The 23,877-nt window shown below is 44.3% G+C and overlaps 1 protein-coding gene across 1 annotated transcript in view; it reads left to right on the top strand.

Moving 5' to 3' along the window:
• dntt (deoxynucleotidyltransferase, terminal) overlaps positions 1–23,877 on the top strand; it is a 194,231-nt gene that overhangs the window by 23,431 nt on the left and 146,923 nt on the right. The window contains exon 3 of the mRNA XM_067422152.1: positions 12,041–12,157. Within this exon, the coding sequence (XP_067278253.1) occupies positions 12,041–12,157 (117 nt within the window). The remainder of the gene's footprint in view (positions 1–12,040; positions 12,158–23,877) is intronic.

The following is a 23,877-nucleotide window of genomic DNA, read 5'->3' as shown; positions in this document are numbered from 1 at the left end:
AATTTTTTATAACTGTTTTACTTTACCTGTTCTTTTCTTTGGTTATCATCATTTTATTACTTTTAATTCTCTTTACATTGTATTCTTTTTCTTATGCATTTTTTAGCCCTATTTTAATTCCTTTCTATGTAAAGCACTTTGAATTGCCATTGTGTATGAAATGTGCTATATAAATAAACTTGCCTTGCCTTGCCTTGCCTTGCTTCTGGAAACTGATAAATTTCCACTCATGTCAGTTAATCTGATGCACGTTTCCACTGACGTGTCACTTGTTGACGCTTTCACCGCAGAATTAGGCCTGTAGTGACCTTCCAGATCTGGAGCAGGCGCCAGCTTGCCCAGAACAACAAGTCCACCCATCTCTTAGGGTGCCCATTGAACACCATTCTGATCTGTAACACAGAATATTGCACACATACACAGATACACAGTCTCTCCAAGGTTGGAGCTGATTAAGCTCCAGTTCTAACCAGTTCTTACCAAAACATACTGATAACATGTGCTTTCTTTTAGTGAGGGACACACAGTAGTATAGGCAATATTCATCTTGAGTCTTTAGTGTTGCAGTAAAAGGAAATATAAAAGGAATGAAACATAATAAATTAAATGAAAGACAAATCCATATTTCATATCTGGACGCCGGGCTAAGTGAGCAAACACTGTTACTGCACTCCTGACATGTTAGGGGTGTGTGATACCTCGAAAATCTAAACACACGACCTTGTTGCCAGTGTTCAGTGACACATCACACATCTCTAGGCCAGACCCTCAGTCACTCCTCAGAGACCAAATACACACTTTAGAAAACAAGAAACTGAAACAAAATCATAACTGGATAGAATCATTATAATAATATAGGATAAATATTGATTAAAGTTTTGATTATGAAGTTAATTAGGATATAAATATATACAGGTATATTGAAGCGGCAGTGGGTTTCAGAATCCCCCCTTCACTGCTAACAATATCAACACTGTACTGCAAACTATTCATTTGATAGTATGCACGATGTGTGTGTGAGGTGCTGAAATGCTAAAATGCTAAAATGCATCGGTTCAGAAGAATTTACCTTTATTAGCGCTCTAAAAATTATGAAAATTCCTTTCTATCCTGAAGAGAAGCTGCAGCCATTACACCCACTGACTTGTAATGATTGTAGGAAATGCAGATAAATACGCCTCTTGCTGCCGTCTAGACGGATGGGATGATCATGGAAGGGTACAGAGAGTGAAATATGTGTGTGTGTGTCTTCAGAGACATCTGTTTCGCTATCAGTCATGCACTTGGAGAGGGAGTCGAGGCCCAATCAGGAGGGATGTGAACCCGATCTCCGGCGGTGTTCAGGCTGTGATCTCATTAACCTGAGCGGACACAGCTCACCTGCTCAAGTGTTGGTCATTAACCCGCAGCAGACGCTTCCCTCACCTGCATTCATTTCATTTCATTGTTTGTCCTGTTCTATCCTCAGACAAAAAGTCTGAAGTCTATCCTCAGCATATTATTCCTGTCTGCAGGGCGGCTTTTGCAATTTGGAGGCTCATTTCAAAGAAACAGTCGAAAAACATTGTATGCAGTCTGACTGCAATTACTTGATTTTTTACATCAAGAATTCACATTTTTACTAGTGGAAATTTATTTCCTTATATCAAAAATTGCCATTGTTACTAGTAATTACTAATTCCTGATGTCAAGAATTAGCATTTTAACTAGTGAAAATTAATACTTGATATCATAAATTCATATCCTGCAAATAATTAAAAGTCAGAACGGCTTGCCATGTGAGACGTCAATGGCTCTTCTGTTTGGAACTATATTCATTGGCAAAATACTGACAATTTTGTGTCTAAAATGTAAGTCACCTGAACTGATGTATGAAATGAATATTACGTTTGTAAATGTGCTGCTGATATTGGGGAAAACAGCACTCTTGCTTGTTTTGATTTTGCTTATAAATATTAAATACATAACTTATACAGAGACATTTTTCACAACATATATTGGCTATTTGGGGTATTTTTAATAATTTTGGTGGCATTTTCCCCCCCGAGCTGCTGTTAATTTCAGCCCCTGGTGTGAGGGCGGGGAGCGGGGCTCTTTTTCGAGTTAAAAACAGCAAAGGCTGCTACTGACGGTCTGTGACCTCCTAGTCTCGCATAGTAAGACCTTCAACCTGACAGCAGTCAGTATCACAGCTTTCATTGGTCAGGACTGCCCTCGAGGCCGTCTGACTGACATGTAAAGCAACCAATCTCAGTTTGTTTTGTTCCACGTCATGTCTAGGGTGTTAAAAATGTAACTTCAATTTCCCTACAATAACAGACTTGTGTGTACAACTCTTGGACGTATTTTTAAAGTCTATGCCATAGTGTTGTTGTCAAGACCAAGACCAAGACCAAGACCAAGACAATACCAAGACTTTGAGGGGTTGAGACCAAGACCAAGACTTTGAGGGGTTGAGACCAAGACCAAGACTTTGAGGGGTTAAGACCCAGGACCAAGACTTTGAGGGGTTGAGACCAAGACCAAGACTTTGAGGGGTTAAGACCAAGACTTTAAGGAGTTGAGACCAAGACCAAGACTTTGAGGGGTTGAGACCAAGACCAAGACTTTGAGGAGTTGAGACCAAGACCAAGACTTTGAGGAGTTGAGACCAAGACCAAGACTTTGAGGGGTTAAGACCAAGACCAAGACTTTGAGGAGTTGAGATCAAGACCAAGACTTTGAGGGGTTGAGACCAAGACCAAGACTTTGAGGAGTTGAGACCAAGATCAAGACTTTGAGGGGTTGAGACCAAGACCAAGACTTTGAGGGGTTAAGACCAAAACCAAGACTTTGAGGGGTTAAGACCAAGACTTTGAGGAGTTGAGACCAAGACCAAGACTTTGAGGGGTTGAGACCAAGACCAAGACTTTGAGGAGTTGAGACCAAGACTTTGAGGAGTTGAGACCAAGACCAAGACCAAGACTTTGAGGGGTTGAGACCAAGACCAAGACTTTGAGGAGTTGAGACCAAGACCAAGACTTTGAGGAGTTGAGACCAAGACCAAGACTTTGAGGGGTTTAGACCAAGACCAAGACTTTTAAGGAGTTGAGATCAAGACCAAGACTTTGAGGGGTTGAGACCAATACCAAGACTTTGAGGGGTTGAGACCAAGACAAGACCAAGACAAGACCAAGACTTTGAGGATTGAGACCAAGACCAAGACTTTGAGGGGTTGAGACCAAGACCAAGACTTTGAGGGGTTGAAACCAAGACCAAGACTTTGAGGGGTTGAGACCAAGACTTTGAGGAGTTGAGACCAAGACCAAGACTTTGAGGGGTTGAGACAAGACCAAGACTTTGAGGAGTTGAGACCAAGACCAAGACTTTGAGGGGTTGAGACCAGACCAAGACTTTGAGGGGTTAAGACCAAAACCAAGACTTTGAGGGGTTAAGACCAAGACTTTGAGGAGTTGAGACCAAGACCAAGACTTTGAGGGGTTGAGACCAAGACCAAGACTTTGAGGAGTTGAGACCAAGACTTTGAGGAGTTGAGACCAAGACCAAGACCAAGACTTTGAGGGGTTGAGACCAAGACCAAGACTTTGAGGAGTTGAGACCAAGACCAAGACTTTGAGGAGTTGAGACCAAGACCAAGACTTTGAGGGGTTGAGACCAAGACCAAGACTTTGAGGGGTTGAGACCAAGACCAAGACTTTGAGGGGTTGAGACCAAGACCAAGACTTTGAGGGGTTGAGACCAAGACTTTGAGGGGTTGAGACCAAGACCAAGACTTTGAGGGGTTGAGACCAAGACCAAGACTTTGAGGAGTTGAGACCAAGACTTTGAGGAGTTGAGACCAAGACCAAGACTTTGAGGGGTTGAGACCAAGACCAAGACTTTGAGGAGTTGAGACCAAGACCAAGACTTTGAGGAGTTGAGACCAAGACCAAGACTTTGAGGGGTTGAGACCAAGACCAAGACTTTGAGGAGTTGAGATCAAGACCAAGACTTTGAGGGGTTGAGACCAAGACCAAGACTTTGAGGGGTTGAGACCAAGACAAGACCAAGACAAGACCAAGACTTTGAGGAGTTGAGACCAAGACCAAGACTTTGAGGGGTTGAGACCAAGACCAAGACTTTGAGGGTTTGAGACCAAGACCAATACTTTGAGGGGTTGAGACCAAGACTTTGAGGAGTTGAGACCAAGACCAAGACTTTGAGGGGTTGAGACCAAGACCAAGACTTTGAGGGGTTGACCAAGACTTTGAGGAGTTGAGACCAAGACCAAGACTTTGAGGAGTTGAGACCAAGACCAAGACCAAGACCAGACCAGCACTCCTTAAATTCATCTAAAAGATCCATATCTACTGTCTGAGAAATGTCTTATATTTAATAAATTAAAACAATTATAATAAGACACTATAGCGCTGTTACCGATCACATCTGAATTGGTTCAATTACTCCTGCATAAAATAATGTTCAGATTAATTTAACATTAAGCATTAACAATATTGAACAGCCATAGAATCATTTATTTAACCGATTTGTTCAAAGCAGCTGATTCATTTAATAACCAATTATTTCCTAATTAGCAAAGACAGTTTAAAATGTGTCATTTAATATTAACTTCTTGTTTATTGAACGTTTGTATAAATCAATATTATTTACAATCACGCTTATATTCATAAAAAGAGCTGTCTCTCTCTCTCTCTCTCTCTCTCCCCTCCTCCCTTTCTCTCTCTCTCTCTCTCTCTCTCTCTCTCTCTCTTTCTTTCTCTTCTTCCTCTCTTCCTCTCTCTTCTCTCTTCTCTCTTCTCTCTCTCTTCTCTCTCTCTTCTCTCTCTCTCTCTCTCTCTCTCTCTCTCTCTCTCTCTCTCTCTCTCCTCTCTCTCTCTCTCTCTCTCTCTCTCTCTCTCTCTCTCTCTCTCTCTCTCTCTCTCTCTCTCTCTCTCTCTCTCTCTCTCTCTCTCTCTCTCTCTCTCTCTCTCTCTCTCTCTCTCTCTCTGTCTCGTGACATTGTTTAATTATATTCCTGGCCAAAATCTTAAAGTGAACCCCAAGTCTTTATTTGTGTCCCATGTAGACTCGTTGCATTTTAGAACAAGAATAATATATTAAGGTGGTTTGAATTGTAATTCTTTAGACATTTAGAAATGAGAGGCATTGAAAAGATATCTAAAGTCACTGAAGGGAAGGGAAATTAATTTCAAAAGTGCCTTTAACTATCAGACCTTAATGGGAAAAAGAGCTCAGATTAGTTTCTGATTTGCCCTGAAATAGACCTAATACAGGCATTATATTCAGACTTTTTATGCTTGTGAAAGAGGTGACGCCCCTGACGGCGAATAAATGGCAGTGATTTGTCTCACTTCTGAGTGCTTGATGCTTTTGCTGGAGGAGAGAGAAGATATCAGGCCTCTTTTCATTCAGATGCGCGACGCCTCTAAAATAGCTCCCGGTCAGAACAGCGTGTTAGTATTCACTTTCCCTGCATCTCTGAATCGGCCATTATCACAATGTGCCGAGATGATTGCGCAGGTAATTTTCATGGGTACAGACTTCCTTCGCATTGAGCAATTATTCCCAGGAGCGCTGACATTACAGCTGTAATCCTTTTGAGACCGGGAGAGAGTTCCATATTTCAATGTCTAGATGAAATAGCAATTTATCAGGGATAAACTGGACCTACTGCGTCCTTTATGGCCGTAATTGTAAATCATAAAGCTGTAATTGATTCTGATGCTTCCTGTCTTCTAGATGAGTGCCATTTTCTTGCTGTTCCCATGACTCCTGTGAGCTGTTGAGCTAATGTCAGGCATAACGAGACTTTCACATGTTCTGGAGATAATGTGAATGTTTATCACGGCAAAGAATTCCACCGTGATGCTAAGATGTTGTATGTGGTTGCTAGGGTGTTCTAATGGTTGTTAGGGTGTTTTTACAGTGTTGGGTGGGGTATTTGGGTGGTTGCTTGTGCAAAACTATGATCATTTTTAGGCTGTTGTGGGTGGACACTATGGCATAGGGTGTTTTGGCATTGCTATGCAGTTTCTAGGATATTTAGGGTTGTTGCTAGGGTGTTGCTATGCAATTGCTAGGATGTTCTGGGTCATTGCTAGGGTGTTTTTTAGGGATTTAGCTGGGGTGTTTGGGGTGGTTGCTTGTGCATTTCTATAATTTTTAGGATGTTCTATGCAGTTACTATGGGGTTCTGGGTGGGTGCTAGGGCATAGGGTGTTTTGGCATTGCTATACACTTGATGAGCTGTCCTAGGTGGTTGCTAGGGGGTTGCTAGGGAGTTCTAGGTGGTTACAAGGGCATTGCTATACAGTTGCTTGGGTATTATCGGTAATTGCTATAGTATTTTGGGTGGTTACTAGTGTGTTGCTATGGAATTGTTAGGGTGTTCTAGGTGGTTCCTAGGGCATTTTTAGGGGGTTAGCTGGGGTGTTTTGGTTGGTTACTTGTGCATTTCTATGTCATTTTTAGGGTGTTCTGGGTGGTTGCTGCAGAGCTGAAATTTGGTTGCCAAACTGTTGCTATGCAGTTATTATGGGTTTCTGGGTGGGTGCTAAGGCACAAGGTGTTTGACATTGCTATACAGTTGCTGGGGTAGCCTGGGTGGTTGCTAGGGGGTTGCAATACAGTTTTGTGAGGAAGGAAGAGGACAAGGGGGGTCGGCTTGACTGCTGATGCTCTTTATTTATATAACAAAAACTCAGTCTCTGTACACTCTCAGCGAGTGTGTATTTCTCTCAGTCACTTCCGGGTTCCGGTTCAAACATCCGCTTCCGGGTCAACGTGCTCAGTTTCTCAGTGTCCGTGTGTGTGTGTCGCGTCAGCAGTCCCTCTCTTTCTCCCTGGTCTCCGGTTCCACCGATGTTTTAATGTTTATACCCTCTCCGCGCTCATTACTGGAACAAGAGACAGGTGTTATTAATCTGCGTCCAACCCACTCACTTACCGCTCGTCCCGCGGCTCTCTCTCCCGCTGCAGACCTCGCTGAACCACGCCCCCCTTGCCACATACCCCCACCGCCCGACTCAGGCCGGGGAGCCGTCCGGCCTGCAGCCCCCCCCCCCATTTCTTGAGAGGAATTCGGCCACAGCCATCTGAGTACCCGGCCTGTGGACCACCTGGAACTTAAAAGGCTGAAGAGCTAGATACCAACGGGTGATCCGCGCGTTGGTATCCTTCATGCGGTGGAGCCATTGGAGAGGAGCGTGGTCCGAACAGAGGGTGAACTCCCGCCCCAGAAGGTAGTAGCGGAGGGTGAGAACGGCCCACCTGATGGCAAGGCACTCCTTTTCGATGGTGCTGTACTTAGCCTCTCTCTTTGAGAGCTTGCGGCTAATGTACAGCACCGGCCGCTCTCCCCCCTCCACCTCCTGGGCCAGGACTGCGCCCAGCCCCCTGTCCGACACGTCAGTCTGCAACAAGAAAGGGAGAGAAAAGTCAGGGGAGTGTAAAAGCGGCCCGCCACATAGAGCAGCCTTAACTCGGGTGAAGGCCTGCTGGCACGGCTCCGTCCACTGGACCGTATCTGGTAGCCCCTTTCTAGTAAGGCCAGTCAAAGGGCTGGTGAGGTCCGAATAATTTGGTATAAACCGTCTATAATATCCCGCCAGCCCCAAGAACTACCTTACCTCCTTTTAGGTCTTGGGTCTCGGACAGGTTGCAATTGCGGCGGTCTTATCAATTTGGGGACGCACCTGTCCATGACCCAAGTGGAAGCCCAGATACCTTACTTCCACCCGCCCAATCGCACACTTCTTCGGGTTGGCCGTGAGCCCCGCTCCCCTCAGCGACCTCAAGACCGCCCTGACATGCTGCATATGCCGCTGCCAATCGTGACTGTAAATCACGATATCATCTAGATAGGCAGCAGCATATGCGGCATGGGGACGCAAAATCCTGTCCATGAGGCGCTGAAAGGTAGCGGGCGCCCCGAACAACCCGAAAGGAAGCGTGACAAATTGGTGTAATCCAAACGGCGTGGTGAAAGCTGTCTTTTCTTTGGACAATAAAGACAAGGGGATCTGCCAATAGCCCTTTGTTAAGTCCAATGTCGAATAAAATCGAGCCGTGCCCAGCCGATCAAGCAACTCGTCAACCCGCGGCATTGGATACGCGTCGAATTTCGACACTGCATTCACCTTGCGGTAGTCCACACAGAACCTGACCGAGCCGTCTGTCTTGGGGACCAAAACGATCGGGCTCGCCCAGTCACTGTGGGACTCCTCTATTACTCCCATATCGAGCATTGCCCCTAATTCCTCCTGAACTACCTTTTTCTTGTGTTCAGGCAAGCGATACGGCCGGCTGCGAACTACCACGCCCGGCTCGGTCTCGATATGGTGCTGAATTAAATTGGTACGTCCCGGTAGGGGCGAAAACACGTCGGCGAACTCCGCCTGTAGTTTCGATAAATCAGTGAGTTGGGACGGTGAGAGGTGATCTCCCCCAGGGGCCAGCGCGACCGATTGTGCTTTGATGCTCGCCTCTGGCCCGAGATCATCCTCTCCCCCGATCACCTTCGCCAACAACACTGATTCCACCTCATTCCATTTCTTAAGGAGATTGAGGTGGTATATTTGACGTGCCCCGTTCCTATCGGATCGTATCACTTCATAATCGAGTTCTCCAACCTGTCGTGCGACCTCAAACGGCCCCTGCCACTTTGACATTATTTTAGAGCTCGACGTAGGGAGTAATACGAGCACTTTCTCTCCCGGTGTGAATTTGCGTAGCTTCGTACCCCTGTTATATGACCGGCTCTGGCGGTCCTGGGCTTGCAACAAATTCTCCCTAGATAGCCGCCCCAAGGTGTGGAGTTTTGTTCGCAAGTCCAGCACGTACTGAATTTCGTTCTTGGCCAAAGAAGGTCCCTCCTCCCAAGTTTCTCGTAGGATGTCCAGCATCCCCCGGGGCTGCCGTCCGTAGAGAAGCTCGAAGGGGGAAAACCCCGTGGAGGCTTGCGGAACCTCCCGCACGGCAAATAAGAGGGGTTTCTAACCACTGTTCCCAATTTTTGGCGTCTTCCTGTACGAACTTACGGATCATGGATTTAAGAGTGCGATTAAACCGTTCGACCAAGCCGTCCGTTTGTGGGTGATAGACGCTTGTTCGAATGGATTTAATGCCCAATAATCCGTAGAGTTCGCTTAACGTGCGTGACATAAACGCCGTGCCTTGATCAGTGAGGATTTCTTTCGGAATCCCCACTCGGGAGATCAGTCGAAACAGTGCGTCCGCAACACTCTTCGCGGAGATGTTGCGGAGAGCCACTGCCTCCAGATATCGTGTTGCGTAGTCCACGATGACTAATGCAAAACGATGTCCGCGTGCGGATCGCTCTAATGGCCCGATGAGGTCCATCGCAATTCTCTCAAAGGGGACCTGCATTAATGGAAGGGGGCGCAACGGCGCTTTTGGGGCGGCCAGTGGATTCACCAACTGACATTCCGGACAAGACGCGCACCACCTGCGCACATTGTCATGAATGCCTGGCCAAAAAAATCGGGTCATGAGGCGATTCAGCGTGGCCGCCTGTCCCAGGTGACCCGCCATTGGATTAGAGTGAGCCGCCTGGAAAAGCATTTCCCGGCGGCTCTTTGGTACTAACAACTGGGTTGTATCTACCTTTGTCTGAGTGTCTTGGGTCACTCGATACAACCGATCCTTTATTATGGCAAAATACGGATACGAGACAGGTAAGGCAGGTTGGAGAGGCTGGCCGTCAATCGATCGGACCTGCTGGAAGGCATTTTTGAGGGTCTCATCTTGTGACTGCTCCAGAGGAAAGTCATCGCGGTCCGAGAGAATCAGTCTCTCGATCCCGCTCGGTTCCTCTGAAGCTGTCCCCAAGGGTCCCGCCTCAGTCTCTCCAAGCTGCACTCGCGCCGCCCCCCTCCTCGCCTTTTTCTCCCAAGCGGCATCCGCGCATAGCGACCCCAATACGGATCATTGTTCCGATGTCCATCATCGGACATCGGTCCACAAAATGATCCGGATCACCGCACCGCCAGCAGGCCAGCCCAGGCCTGCCCGCCGCCCCTGCGGCGGGGAGTGGGTCGGACAATGAGCGCGGGGAGGGTGTGAAACCAGAGCCATTGTCACCACCCGTCCCCATCGGCCCCGCCCCCCTGGGCGGAGCCCGCGAACTCCCGGACGGTCCTGGGCCCATCCCACCCCGGCCTCTGGGGGGAACGCGAGGAGGGCCTGGAGGGCGGGACCTGGGGAGAGGGACAGGGCGAGAGGGAGAGACAGAGGGGGGAGAGAGAGAGTGAGAAGTTAGTGGGGGCTCGCCGACCCCAGGGCACGCCACCAGGTGGTCCTCCGCCAGGTTGATGGCCGTCTCCAGCGACGTGGGCCGGTGGCACTGGACCCACTCGGCGGTCTTTCTTGGGAGCCGAGTGATAAACTGCTCCAGCACCACCAGATCGACGATATGGTCCACGTCGCTTCCGCCGGCCAAGAGCCATCTGCGGCACGACTCCCGGAGCTGTTGGGCCATTGCGAAGGGTCGGCCGGCCTCGCCCCATTCCATGGAGCGGAACCTCTGGCGGTGCTGCTCCGGGGTCCGACCGACCCGCTGAAGGATGGCCCTCTTCAGATCGTCGTACTTCAGGAGGTTCGCCACCGGCAGCTGTTGTGCGGCCGCCTGGGCTTCTCCTGATAGTAGAGGGATAAGGCGCACCGGCCACTGTGCCCGGGGCCACCCGCAGGCCTCCGCGGCCTTCTGGAATAGGTCTATGAAGGCCTCCGGGTCGTCTTCTGGCCCCATTTTGTGGAGGGGCACGTGCACCGGTGCGCCGGCCAGCCCGGCGGCTTCGGCGCGAACCTCCCAATCCATCCAGCTCCGGAACCTCTCGCGGTCCTCTTGCTGGCCGCGGACAATCGCCTCAAAGCGGCGCTCTTGATCTGCCCGCAGGTCCAGCATCGCCTGGTGTTGGTCTTGGTGGAGGGCCGCGAGGGAGGTGATGATGTCTGCAAACGACGTGGCGGAGGGCGTCTGCATGGCGGCGGCTCGGTCCTACTTCCTTCCCGGGTTTCGGCACCAGTGTGATAAAGTTCGTTTTGTGAGGAAGGAAGAGGACAAGGGGGGTCGGCTTGACTGCTGACGCTCTTTATTTATATAACAAAAACTCAGTCTCTGTACACTCTCAGCGAGTGTGTATTTCTCTCAGTCACTTCCGGGTTCCGGTTCAAACATCCGCTTCCAGGTCAACGTGCTCAGTTTCTCAGTGTCCGTGTGTGTGTGTGTCGCGTCAGCAGTCCCTCTCTCTCTCCCTGGTCTCCGGTTCCACCGATGTTTTATACCCTCTCCGCGCTCATTACTGGAACAAGAGACAGGTGTTATTAATCTGCGTCCAACCCACTCACTTACCGCTCGTCCCGCGGCTCTCTCTCCCGCTGCAGACCTCGCTGAACCACGCCCCCCTTGCCACACTAGGGTATCGCTATGTAATTGCTAGGTGTTTCAGTGGTTGCTAGGGGTTTTTAGGGCGTTAGCTTGGTTGTTTGTACATTACTATGTCATTTTTAGGGTGTTCTGGATGGTTGCTGCCGTTTGGCTATGTTGTTGCCGAAAAGGCTGCTATGCAGTAACTAGGGTGTTTTGGGTGGTCACTAGGGCATAGGGTGTTTTAGCATTGCTATGCAGTTGCTGGGCTATTCTGGGTGGTTGCTAGGGGATTGCTATGCAGTTTCTAGGGTGTTCTGAGTAGTTACTAGGGCATTGTTATGCAGTTGCTGGGATATCCTAGGTGGTTGCTAGTATTCTAAGTGGTTGCTATAGCATTTTGGGTGGTTGCTAGTTGTTGCCATGCAATTGCTAAGGTGTTCTGGGTGGTTGCTACTGTCCCTCCTTCATTGAAAGTCTTTTTTCAGAACATCATAAACAATTGTTTTAGCAGTCACTACTAATAAATGTAAGCATGGCTCAGTGATTTTAGAAGTATTTTATATTGAAAGGCTTTATGAACAGATTTGCTCAGATGTTTATATTGGTCTAATTTCGATTGATTTCTGAGTGTCTCTCTCTGTTTACGAGCAGAATCCCGCAGCAGATCAGAGGTCTTGTGCGCATCCGTCAGCCAAACCAGAGTCTGCTATGTCTCCATATGCCTGCCAGAGACGGACAACAATGGATAACCACAATAAGATCTTTACAGTAAGTAAGAACATACTGTACATATGTGTTTATAACCAAACTTCAACATCTTATCCCTTCCAATTGTGATGGTTGTGATTTAAACAGGCCACTGAGAATATTATTTTACAACTGACATCACAGTGTTCTCGAGTTATTTTAATCTCTGGCCCACTTGCAGCACAGTATGGACCGAACAGAAGGGGGTCGAACGTACACAGATGGATAGATTCAGTATAAACTGTCCCAATTAACACACACATTAACTGCTTCAGCTGTACACTATGCTGTATTTGTTGTCTTTATGATGGTTGCTCACAACAAAAAAACCTAATCAAAAAAACCTTACCAAAAAACGTTTATGTCAGAATTGGGATGTAGTGAACATTATAATAAGATTACTTGCTTTTAGAAATTGTCCTCTCAGACAAAAAGAGACTATGACTGTGTGGTTTCTGGGAGGTTACCAAGGAACTGCTAGGTGGTTTCTAGTTTTTTTTTTTGGATGGTTGCCAGGCTGTTCGCTAAACAGTTGCCTGTGTGTTCTAAGCAGGGTTGCCAGGTTTTCACAACAAAACCCTCCCAGCTGCAACTCAAAACTAGCCCAAAACAAGCCCAATCGCATTTTGGTGAAATTTAGTTTTGGTGAAAATTATCGCAATATTTGCTGAATAGTATCTTGGGTGTTCTTAGTTGTTACCAAGGGGTTGCTTAGTGGTTTCGAGTATGTTTAGAGTGGGTTTCCAGGATGTTGCTAAGTGGTTGGCAGAGTGTTATGAGTGGTTACCAGGGTGTTGCTAAGTGGTTTCTAGGGTGTTTTGTATGGTTATCAGGATGTTGCTAAGTCATTTCCAGGATGTTCTTGGTGGTTACCAGGGAATTGCTAGGTTGTTTCTAGAGTGTTTTAGATGGTTACCAGGATATTGCTAAGCGGTTGCTTGGGTGTTCTGAGTGGTTACCAGGGAATTGCTAGGTGGTTTCTAGGGTGTTTTGGATGGTTGCCAGGGTATTGCTAAACAGTTGCTTTGGAGTTCTGGGTGGTTACCGGGGTGCTGTTTAGTGGTTTCCAGTATGTTTTCAATGGTTGCCAAGCATTTACTAGGGTGTTCTGGGTGGTTACTAGTGTTTTCTGGGAAGTCACCAGGGCACTGGTACAGTAGATGGTTACTAGAGTGTTCTGGGTGGTTACCAGGGTGTTGCTAAGTGGTTTCTAGGGTGTTTTGGATGGTTTTCAGGATGTTGCTATGTGGTTGCTTGGGTGTTCTGAGTGGTTACTAGGGAATTGCTAGGTGGTTTCTAGGGTGTTTTGGATGGTCGTCAGGATGTTGCCACTTGGTTGTTTTGGTGTTCTGAGTGGTTACCGGGGTGTTGCTTAGTGGTTCCTAGGGTGTTTTGGATGGTCGTCAGGATGTTGCCAAGTGGTTGTTTTGGTGTTCTGAGTGGTTACCGGGGTGTTGCTTAGTGGTTCCTAGGGTGTTTTGGATGGTTGTCATGATATTGCTAAACAGTTACTTGGAAATAAACAAGCAACTTGTTTCCTGCTTCAGGAAATTGCTTATCCTGTTGCGCCCTCTATAGGCCAGCGACTAGTCGACGTCAAGCTTAAAGTGTCATGGCAGAGAATTAAAGTCGACTAGTCCGTGCAACTCCTACTTGGGAGTTCTGGGTGGTTACCAGGGTGCTGTTTAGTGATTTCCAGTATGTTTTAAGTGGTTGCCAAGCGTTTACTACGGTGTTCTGGGTGGTTACTAGGGTGTTCTGGGTGGTTACTAGGGTGTTGCCAAATGTTTTGGAATGTTGTCAGGATGTTGCTTAATCATTACTAGTGTGTTCTGGGTGGTTTCTAGGGTGTCTTGGAAGGTTACCAGGGTATTGTTAAGCAGTTGCTAGAGTGTTCTGAGTGGTTACCGGGGAATTGCTAGATCGTTTTTAGGGTATTTTGGATGGTTGCCAGGATGAGCTAGATGATCCAACCACACCCTAATCCTACCCATAACCCTACACTGCAAAAAATGCTTTTCTTACTTAGTATTTTTGTCTTGTTTCTAGTCAAAATATCTAAAAATTCTTACATTAACAAAACATTAGACAAGTAAAAATTATTGTCTTGCTTTGGTGATGAAATAACTCAAAATTAAGAGTTTTATAATCTGCCAATGAGGTAAGCAAAATAATCAGTTTTTCTGTTTGAATTAAGATTGTTTTACTCACCCCAATGGCAGATTATTTTGCTTATTTTAAGCAAAAACTCTCTTAATTTTGAGTTATTTCTTCCCAAAACAAGACAATCATTTTTACTTGTCTAGTAAATGTTTCTTAATGTAAGAATTTTTAGATATTTAGAAACAAGACAAAAATACTAAGTAAGAAAAGCATTTTTTGCAGCGTATCGCTAAACATAACTCCACCCATTAGATGTACAGAGGTGGAGCTGGACTTGGTCAAGCTCCACCCCTTATGATAAGAGAGGCGGAGCTCTGCAGTGAACACCACTTGATTAATCATGCAGTGGTAAAGAAAACTCTGCCGTAATCACCAGACAGCCTTTGTTTTGTCTTGCAAATTGTGTTTGGAAGGTTAGAGACCTGTTATCAGTTGTCAAGCAAAACTTCAGTCATGTACTGCTTTAAATATTTATTTGATACTTCAACATAAACCCAACAGATTCACCTTGAGCTTCTCTGAGGCAAATTTTGAGCCGCTGCCAGAACTGCTAAAGTTTCCACGTTCAGAGCCAGAATTAGACTGACAAACACCAGAGGTTTAAGAGCCTGTGGATGCGCGAGGCGTCCTGATTATTACAGCTGATGTGTTGTTTCACCGTGACTCTTTGAACATTAATCAAGAGAAAAAAGAGTGTAAGATTACGCTTTGCTTCAGATTTGACATTTGTGCAAACTCACATTTTGTGATCGGCAACATTAATAAATCAATTATGATAAAAGAGAAAAACACCCAAGACTGACGAGGTGAGGCGAACCGTAACCGAGAGCTCAGATTAAAATCTCTTCTGTATTTCACTGGCAAATATGATTTTTTTTTTAATGGGAAACAGAGACTCGATTGCATTGCAGGTGTTTTTCTCTCCCGGCAATAGACAAACACATTATTGAGAATAATGATGGAGCAGAAAAACAGCAGGATGAGGTGAGCTCAGTGGTGTTTGTGACAGATATAGACTACAAATCATATATATCATAAGTGTGAATTTTACTCTTTTATATATTTTAATTAGTATTTGCTGACATGAGCATTATGCATATGAATGCATGAGTTAATCCGAGGTGTTTAAATGACTCTTTAGGTCTATCAATATCAGTTTTTAATCAGTTTGATCCACATTCTGTGCATCATTCAAAAACAGCTTTGCTTTCCATGCCGCTGATGTGAAGTTAAGCGTTTAGTCACCGTTCTGTTTTATGGATCCACCAACATTTTATTCAGTGAACTATCATTCACACAACTTTTCCTCCTCCTCAGAATTGCCCATATTGATTTGATCCTCGTCTTCTCTCACTCAAACATTTTTTGATTCAGCATAGAATTTATTACACATACATTTTTATGAAGTTGAGTAAATGATGACTGAATTTTCATTTTTGGATGAACTATACCTTTAATGTTTTTTTAAACACACACACAGAAAAAAATAGGGTGTCAAAATTGTACCTTTAGCTTGTCACTGGGGCAGTACTCTTAAAAGGACATCTTTGTACCTGTTTTACTCCTAAAAGGTGCATATTAGTACCCAGGGTGCGAACTACGGGGGAGCTAGGGGGAGCTCGGCTCCCCTAAATAAGACATGGGCTCCCCTGAAAACGTGATTTGAAAAATTTTGGGGGGTCTCAAAAATATTGACACTGTGTTATTTTGAGGTGCAATTTCAGTTTTCTGTAATGTGATCATCGTGGATTATTATATGTAAAATTTCTAAAAATATATAATTAATTCATGCATGACGGCAATTTAAATCTAATTGACTTTAATAAAGATAACTATACATGCTGTTCTTGTCATGACCAACAAGGTGTGGTGGCGCTGCGGTGCTAATTCCACTCATGTTTAGTACATGTCAACGCAAAGATTCGTAGAAAAAACAAAAACGAATATCCACTTCTTGATCTTGGATTTCTGGAAGAACAGCAAAGGAAGCTGACCCCAGGCCTCTGTGGTCGATTCTGTGTTAAGGCATGTTATCCCCAATTATGTGTAGCGGCTGGGTTGATATAGGTCTGCGCGACTATCAATGTCCTAGTAAGACTAGCGTTAGTTAAATGGAGGAATTATGGTTTTCTTCTGTAGCCTGACGAGTAACTTCAACCGTTCATGTGAACTCAAAGACAGCCGGATGCTTTGTTTATAGACTATTTGTTGGCTTTTTGACCTATCAATTCTTGGTTTTTTTCTTCCTTCATTAAAATCAAAGATGTTCTTCAATAATTGTAAATTGTATATTAAGAGTCTCCGCAATGCATTAAGCAATAGATTGACCCGTTTGTCTGTGTGTGAAGGAATATACACGTCCTCTCTTCCACGCGCACCCCCCCCCCACACACACACCCCGAAAAGTGGGCTCCCCCAAAGGCTACGGTATAGTTCGAACACTGTTAGTACCTTTGAGTACAAATGCGTACCTTAAGGTACTACTATGAACCTTATTGTGGTAAAAATGGTACAACGTTGTCCTTTTAAGGGTACTGCCCCAGCGACAAGCTGTTGTACCCCTAAAGGTACAATTTTGACACCCTATTTTTCTGTGTGTAATATGGAAATATGATTTAAAAAAAATATATATATTATAGGCTACTCTAAATGAGAACGTAAAATTGCCATCATCGTCATCATCAACTATTATTATTGCTGTTTTGGAACTTCAAACCTGGTTTTCATTGTCACCACTACTACTATAGTTAAATCGATTGATTATTTCTAATTTTCCCCCTAATCTTTTCATGTGTTTTTAATGCACCACAATGTAGAAGAAATGTGTGTGTGTATGTATGTATATATACATTGAAAAACCTCATAAACACTCAGGGAGGCAAGACAGGCGAGAAGTGGTTTCTCTAGGACAGCATCTCTGTCCCAAGTTGAGACACTCGCACAATGTCCCCCTTCTTTTAATGCACCTTAGACACTACACACAACATACAAAAAAAAAAGTATAGGGACTGAAAATATGTGGGGGGGAGGGTTATCTTATCTTATATTATTATCATACTATGTGAAATTAATTGATCCATTGAAAGTGGTGACAATGATAAATATTACATAGGGGAAAAAAAAGGGACACTGATTATTACAATGATGACAGTATGATGGTGAAAAGAAGGGATGGTAGTGATAATATAATAAATAGTAAATGGGTAATTTTGCTTATGAATACACACACCCACACACCCACACTCACACCTACACTCACCCACACACACCTATACATTAACACACTTTTATTTCACTTCTAGAATTATGTAATTACTCGATTGTCAATTACTGCACTATTGTGGTTTGTATGTCTGTATGTCAAAAAACAAAAACAAAAAAAGAAAGTAAAATTGCCAGTAGGTGGCGGTAAATGTCTTAATAATTAATTAATTGATTAATTAATTAATTTGATTCGTTCAAATGGCTGATTCATTTATGGGTGAAGTAAATGGTTCATTGAATCATTGGTTCACATGATTCAAAAAGCAGTTTGAGCTCCAGTAGCTCGTCTGTTTGATCGGACCCCACGGGCCAGCCTTCGCTCCCCACGTGCATCAATGAGCCTTGGCCGCCCATGACCCTGTGGCCGGTCCTCCACTGTTCCTTCCTTGGAGCACTTTTGATAGATACTGACCACTGCAGACCGGGAACAGCCCACAAGAGCTGCAGTTTTGGAGATGCTCTGACCCAGTCATCTAGCCGTCACAATCTGGCCAAACTCGCTCAAATCCTTACGCTTGCCCATTTCTCCTGCTTCTAACACATCAACTTTGAGGACAAAATGTTCACTTGCTGCCTAATATATCCCACCCACTAACAGGAGCCGTGATGAAGAGATAATTATTGCAACCTGTCATAATGTTATGCCCGATTGATATATATAATATGTGTGTGTGTGTGTGTGTACAATATATACAAAACGTCTCTTCTGCCATATTTTGCTTGATCAAAAATACAGCAAAAACTGTAATATTGTGGAATATTACAATTTAAAACAAGACTTTTCAGCATCATTAATCCAGTCCACATGACTTTTTTCCTTCTCTCTCTCTGTCTCTTTCATTCTTTCATCATTGCTTTCTCGGAGACTCTAGTCTTATAGTTGCCGTCACTCCATCTTTCCCACGCACTACTGTGAATGAATACTGGCGGGTTCGATGTGGAGGGAGTAAACGCACATTAATGAGCAGGAGCACCGGCTGCTGTCGCATGTTGTTAGTTTACAGCACTGACAGCAGCCTAGCCATGGCGTTTCCCGGTCGGATAAATCAATCTCTGTAACGACCCCGTGGGCCGAGCTCTCCAGCACCCTGTTCTTCATCATACAGCGCACGCGAATCACAGCCACATTTGGTGATGAAAGCCAACTCACACTCATTAAAGTGCTGTGTGTGTGTTGTGTAGGATGTGTCTGGTGTTTGCATCTTACAGAAGCAGATATGCTGGTCATGGATGAAAGTGTCTGGAAAGCTTTTTTGTCCATTATTTGCTGCTTGTTTTAGAGCTACTCTACTGTGGCCATATAGTAAAAGTTTCACTGTGAAAAATGTTCATGTTGTGCGGGCAGCGTAGTAATGCGTCTGGATGTCCTGCACTGATTCAAGAGTCATATAAAATATTCTGTCATAAATAAAGGATTGGCAGTGAAGGTTCAGTCCACTTGTCAGAACTGGATATAGATTTTCCCTGGAGTCAGGTGAGGTTTACTGACATCTCATCTTATAGAGTCAGTGTTTTGAGTTTAAAGTTTTCTTTTAGCCATCGCTGCATCCAGCATCTCATACTGTAGGTTTGTTATTTGATAGTAAACTGTCCATCAGATGCACACTTCCCAATCTCTCCAGAAGTGGGTCATCTGTGTACTTTTTGCCTATACTGTTTTATGAATGCTAAGAATTCAGGCTTACCATTCGGCTCACATACTATGTTTCGCCTTCTGTATAGTATGGAAGTAGGAATATTCTGACATATATCAACCAAGACTTAAATATTATATTTGAAGCAACCAATCACAGGTAGTTTTGTTTTTATGTCCCATTTTCATGCATGCATATTATATATATATATACACACAGGGAGTGCAGAATTATTAGGCAAATGAGTATTTTGACCACATCATCCTCGTTATGCATGTTGTCTTACTCCAAGCTGTATAGGCTGGAAAGCCTACTACCAATTAAGCATATTAGGTGATGTGCATCTCTGTAATGAGAAGGGGTGTGGTCTAATGACATCAACACCCTATATCAGGTGTGCATAATTATTAGGCAACTTCCTTTCCTTTGGCAAAATGGGTCAAAAGAAGGACTTGACAGGCTCAGAAAAGTCAAAAATAGTGAGATATATTGCAGAGGGATGCAGCAGTCTTAAAATAGCAAAATAACTGCCCGTGAACTGAGAAAAGTCAAGCGTGCAGCTGCCAAGATGCCACTTGCCACCAGTTTGGCCATATTTCAGAGCTGCAACATCACTGGAGTGCCCAAAAGCACAAGGTGTGCAATACTCAGAGACATGGCCAAGGTAAGAAAGGCAGAAAGTCGACCACCACTGAACAAGACACACAAGCTGAAACGTCAAGACTGGGCCAAGAAATATCTCAAGACTGATTTTTCTAAGGTTTTATGGACTGATGAAATGAGAGTGAGTCTTGATGGGCCAGATGGATGGGCCCGTGGCTGGATTGGTAAAGGGCAGAGAGCTCTAGTCCGACTCAGACGTCAGCAAGGTGGAGGTGGAGTACTGGTTTGGGCTGGTATCATCAAAGATGAGCTTGTGGGGCCTTTTCGGGTTGAGGATGGAGTCAAGCTCAACTCCCAGTCCTACTGCCAGTTTCTGGAAGACACCTTCTTCAAGCAGTGGTACAGGAAGAAGTCTGCATCCTTCAAGAAAAACATGATTTTCATGCAGGACAATGCTCCATCACACGCGTCCAAGTACTCCACAGCGTGGCTGGCAAGAAAGGGTATAAAAGAAGAAAATCTAATGATATGGCCTCCTTGTTCACCTGATCTGAACCCCATTGAGAACCTGTGGTCCATCATCAAATGTGCGATTTACAAGGAGGGAAAACAGTCCACCTCTCTGAACAGTGTCTGGGAGGCTGTGGTTGCTGCTGCACGCAATGTTGATGATGAACAGATCAAAACACTGACAGAATCCATGGATGGCAGGCTTTTGAGTGTCCTTGCAAAGAAAGGTGGCTATATTGGCCACTGATTTGTTTTTGTTTGGTTTTTGAATGTCAGAAATGTATATTTGTGAATGTTGAGATGTTATATTGGTTTCACTGGTAAAAATAAATAATTGAAATGGGTATAAATTTGTTTTTTGTTAAGTTGCCTAATAATTATGCACAGTAATAGTCACCTGCACACACAGATATCCCCCTAAAATAGCTAAAACTAAAAACTAAAACTTCCAAAAATATTCAGCTTTGATATTAATCAGTTTTTTGTGTTCATTGAGAACATGGTTGTTGTTCAATAATAAAATTAATCCTCAAAAATACAACTTGCCTAATAATTCTGCACTCCCTGTATATATATATATATATATATATATATATATATATATAGTTATTATATGTACATAATACATATATATGTCTGTGTGTGTGTGTATATATATATGTGTGTATATATATGTATATATACATATATATGTATACACACACACGCACACACACACACACACACACACACACACACACACACACACACACACACACACACACACACACACACACACACACACACACACACACTCACTCACTCACTCACTCACTCACTCATGCACGCACACAAACGCTCTCACACACACACACACACTCACTCACGCACACACACACAAACGCTCTCACACTCACTATCACACACACACAGACACGCATGCACGCACGCACACACACACAAACGCTCTCACACTCACTATCACACACACACAGACACGCATGCACACACACACTCACTCACTCACGCACGCACCCACACAAACGCTCTCACACACACACACACACACACACACACACACACACACACACACACACACACACACACACACTCACTCACGCACACGTGCACACACACACACACACACACACACACACACACACATAGACACACATATATAATATATAAATATAACTCAAACTTTTATGTTAGATGTGATTAATCGATGTAATATATATGTTGTATAGCATCAGACAAATACTATAGATTGTAATCTTGAGCTATTTCTGCTGTTGTTGTGTGCAATATACATCCAATCCCTAGCCAGACTAACCTTCAGATAACCCAGAGTATGAGTTTGATTTTAAATGTCTACCGGGGGAAAGAATCAATAAGAAAAAAAATCAACACTAAGCACTGCAGATGTTTGTAAGCTAAACATGTGATCTTCACCAAACATCTAAAGAATATCTTACAGTCTTATTGCATAGCCTCGCACTCATTCATCATATGCTCAATACTGAAATAATATTATGCCATTATAGCAGCAGACACTGCAGATGTGTGTTCATCTCATCTTGAGCTCTCCGTAAGCCTCTGTTAGCAGTGAGCTCGAGAGAGTTTCCTCCGGCACAGCAGGAGCTCAAACACACACACTTCTCACACACACTCCTGCTGTCCTCACACTCCAGGACACAGCAGGACTCGACCCCATGACCTCCGGCATTACCAGCCCGCTGCTCTCATTAACCAGCACTGCGAGTGTGTGCGTGTGTCGGAGACTGTGTGTGTTTCAGTGTCAAGGGTGTCGTGTATGTCATGGTTGAGAGGGTTTTTAAATATGTCTGGGCACATTCATGTCATGAAAACAAAACGGCTGTATGTACTGATTCACACCGGCACTTTGTACATACTAAATGTGTGTTGTTGTTCCTGACAAACCTCAGGACTCAAGGGGGCGATAGAGTTCCTTTAAGCTTGATAAATGCTGGCTAACTTTCATACAAACTCATGATAGTGTTTTGGGCTCTACTAGAATATGTTTGCATGCATTATTTTCCTCATATTCTCCATTGTTGCAGCTCCTCTCTTCCCAGTCTGTCAGTAACTTTGGGTGCGTCTTAATCAGCTCCCTAGTTCACTAGTCAGGGCACTGATCAGGACACAAGTCAATGGGCTGACTTCCTGATCAGTGCCCTGACTACTGAACTAGGGAGCTGATTGAGACGCACCATTTGTTTCTTTCCTGTCTCTATGAAGCCCCGCCTTCTGAAAAGCACAGTGTGCTCTGATTGGTCGGCTGGAGCAGAGTGTTGTGATTGGTCAAGTGTGTTTGGGAACTGTCCCGCCCCCTACCATAGACGCCAATTTCAACACACTACTAACTAACTCAGCCAAGACTTAATATCTTCAGCCATTTTACTCCTCAATAAGGATGTTTGTATTTGTACTGGGAAACAAGCAAAGGGAAGAAGGACGAAATTGCCCCAAAATGTATTTGCTTTGCATATTATTGTCAAAAGTGCAGTAAATGCACAAATATTAGAGGATGCACGATGTAAAAACGCTTTCTCGTGATGTGATTAACAAAATTTGCTCAACTCAATGGTTTTCATAAACTGTGTGCATCTTTCATCTTCATACACACGTATCTCAATTATAGATTGCTGCTTGAATTTCCAAGTTGGAAGTGTGTGTTGAAATGGTGCTTCTGCTGCACGTTTCCCAGTGGGAAGATTGTAAATTCAGTATTTCTGAGTTGAATGGCACAGAGCATTAATTAATCACCTTGAAGTTCACCATTACATCACTTTTCAGATCAGTGTCTGCTTCAGCTTCACACACTTCTCTTCTGTTGAGGAGGAGGATTATGAGCAATATTAGCCAATGAATATTGCCAGTTTGAAAATCAACAGGATAGAGTATAAAGCTCGACTACCAGTTTAACGCTGGACACAGCCGACTGAAATGAATGTTTCTGTTGATGTTTGAAGCCTTAAATGAAAGAATCTGGAATTAAAATTTAATTTCAAGCTGTACAAATAAATTGTGAAAAATGTAACACACACACGCACACACACACACACACACATGTTGGTCTATGTGGTTTACAGGGACTCTCCATAGGCGTAATGGTTTTTATACTGTACAAACCGTATTTTCTATCCCCTTACACTGCCCCTGCCCCTAAACCTACCCATCACACACACACACACACACACTGCCCCTGCCCCTAAACCTACCCATCACACACACACACACACTGCCCCTAAACCTACCCATCACAGGAAACATTCTGCATTTTTACCTTCTCAAAAAAACATCATTTAGTATGTTTTTAAGGCCATTTGAATTATGAGGACATTTGATATGTCCTCATAAACCACATTTATAGTGTAATACCAGTGTAATACCCATGTAGTTATACAAATTTGTGTCCTCATAAACCACACAAACAGGCTCACACACACACACACACACACACATGGGGGCCATGTGTGGGGACTTTCCACAGGCGTAATGGATTTTATACTGTACAAACCGTATTTTCTATCCCCTTACACTGCCCCTAAACCAACCCATCTCACA

The sequence above is a fragment of the Pseudorasbora parva genome, chromosome 17 (genome assembly GCF_024679245.1).
Source record: "Pseudorasbora parva isolate DD20220531a chromosome 17, ASM2467924v1, whole genome shotgun sequence".
Lineage (NCBI taxonomy): Eukaryota > Metazoa > Chordata > Actinopteri > Cypriniformes > Gobionidae > Pseudorasbora > Pseudorasbora parva.
The sequence above is the reverse complement of the archived record's forward strand: the minus strand, read 5'-3'. Positions and strand labels throughout refer to the sequence as shown.